The sequence below is a fragment of the Syzygium oleosum genome, unplaced genomic scaffold (assembly GCF_021117445.2).
Source record: "Syzygium oleosum isolate NSW1041296 unplaced genomic scaffold, Sole_v2.1 Sole_v2.26, whole genome shotgun sequence".
Lineage (NCBI taxonomy): Eukaryota > Viridiplantae > Streptophyta > Magnoliopsida > Myrtales > Myrtaceae > Syzygium > Syzygium oleosum.
The window spans coordinates 1439212-1441250 of record NW_026607510.1 but is presented as its reverse complement, the minus strand read 5'-3'; the positions used below and the strand labels follow the sequence as shown (position 1 = coordinate 1441250).

At 44.6% G+C, this 2039-nt stretch overlaps 1 protein-coding gene across 1 annotated transcript; it reads right to left on the bottom strand.

Annotated features, from left to right (window-relative positions):
• Positions 1 to 863: 863 nt before the first annotated feature.
• LOC115682637 (uncharacterized) lies at positions 864 to 2039 on the bottom strand. Its single transcript, XM_056303121.1, has one exon. It carries the CDS (start codon positions 2037 to 2039, stop codon positions 864 to 866), a length of 1176 nt encoding a protein of 391 aa, XP_056159096.1.

The window sequence follows — 2039 nt, the reverse complement described above, 5'->3', positions numbered from 1 at the left end:
GAACAGACCTGATTAGTTGCAGACGCCCAGCAAAAGACAGAAAACGATGGGACCAAGAGCGTGCCCGAGCCGTTATGGAGTTAACAAGCGAGTTACAATCCGCTTTCGTTATCCTCGAAGCGAGGATGGGTACCCCGGGGTAACGGAAAGGGAGAGTGCCTTCAATAAAACCCAAGGTAGCCCGAATACGATCCTTAGTATCTGCAGCTCCACCAGAAAAATACACTTCACTTTTGTTGGGGTTCGGGTAAAGACCCGACCATTTGGAGAAGAGCTGAATCCCTTCTTTAAGGAGGGTGGCAGATGTGATATTTCCCTCTAAAAATAGAAGGACATCATCGGCAAAGAACATGTGTGTTAGGCAAGAGGGCTTACATCTCCAGTAGAATTTAAAACCCGGGAGCCTAGTTTGTGAATTCAGAATTCCAGAGAATATTTCCATAACCAGCGTGAACAGGTATGGAGATAGGGGGTCGCCTTGCCATATTCCTCTTCCACTCGCAAAGAAACCATGTAATTCTCCATAATTAGCTATCGAGAATTTAGGAGAAGTGACACATTCCATAACAAGTTTTGTGATCATCGTAGGGAACCCAAAGACTTCCAGAACTGATTTCAAAAAATTCCAGTCTACAGTGTCATAAGCCTTCTGGAAATCAACTTTGATGGCACACTTAGGTAGATAGGGTTCATGGTGAAAGCCTGCAAATAACTCCTGTGCGAGGAGTATATTGTCTCCTATTCTCCTACCCTTTACAAAAGCATTCTGCTGAGGACTTATAATTGATGGCAACACAGCAGCAATTCGGTTAGCCAGGATTTTGGCTATACACTTGTAAATTGTATTACAGCATGCAATTGGTCTAAAGTCGTTCATTCCCGTGGCATTTGAAACCTTGGGGACAAGTGTAATAATAGTGGCATTGATCTCCTTTAGCATGCACTGATCGAAAAAAATCCTTAATAGCCAATATAACCGACTGCCCAACGACTTGCCAAGAGGAGATAAAGAAGTCAACATTGTACCCATCCGGCCCCGGGGCCTTACCTTTGGCAAGGGAGAAGAGAGTCTTACGAATTTCGGACTCCGAGACCTCCTTGGATAACAGGTTGATTTGTTCACTACTGAGAGTACGAGCTACCATAGGCTGGATGTCAGCATAGGAAGGCCGATCATCAGAATCTCTTGCATCATCAGAATCTCTTGCGCATAATAGAGTCTGAAAATGCGAGATAATATGGTTATGGACTAATGTCGGGTCTGAAAGGAGGACACCATTAGAGTCCGAGACGGAGAGGATACGGTTGCTATGCTGTCGCTTGTTGACGAAATGATGGAAATATTTGGTGTTCAAGTCCCCATCATTCAGCCATCTTATCCTCGATTTTTGTTTGTAAAAAGCTTCCTCCTGGAGACGTAGATTGGAAAAGATGAGAAGCTGCTCCTTTTCAAGGTTCGCCAGATCCATATTAGAAGGATCACAAGCTAAGGAATCTTGGGTGGACGTAAGCATCTCTCTTGCTTGAGCTGTGCGGGCCGAAATGTCAGAGAACGAGTCTCTATTCAACTGCTTCAGTCTCCCTTTTAGAATTCTGAGTTTTTGGCACAGCCGGAACATTGGAGTTCCAGTGATCTGAGACTCCCACACTTGCTTAACAATATCCGGAAAAGCCTGGTGAGATAGCCAAAAATTGAAGAATTTGAATGGCTTTCTCGATGAGACTGCATGTTCAATTCTGATGATCATCGGGGAGTGATCAGAAACTCCGGAAGCCAAGAAGTTTGCCTCGGAATAAGAGAACGAGCTGGTCCAGTTAGCATTAATCAGCACCCTATCAATCTTCCTTTGCTTGCGATTTACTCCCACTGCAGTTGACCAAGAGAACCGGTGGCCAGTATATCTCAGGTCATCAAGACCAGCTTGGTCCAAACAAATGCCGAAATCATCAAAGGCTGGCAACCATGCGTTAGAACTACCCATTCTATCAGAGTTGTCCCTTATAGCATTAAAATCCCCAAAGAACCAGCCAAGGTTCAT

Excerpts from the sequence above, each read along its gene's own strand:
- LOC115682637 (XM_056303121.1), bottom strand. The coding sequence starts at position 2,039 with ATGAACCTTGGCTGGTTCTTTGGGGATTTTAATGCTATAAGGGACAAC.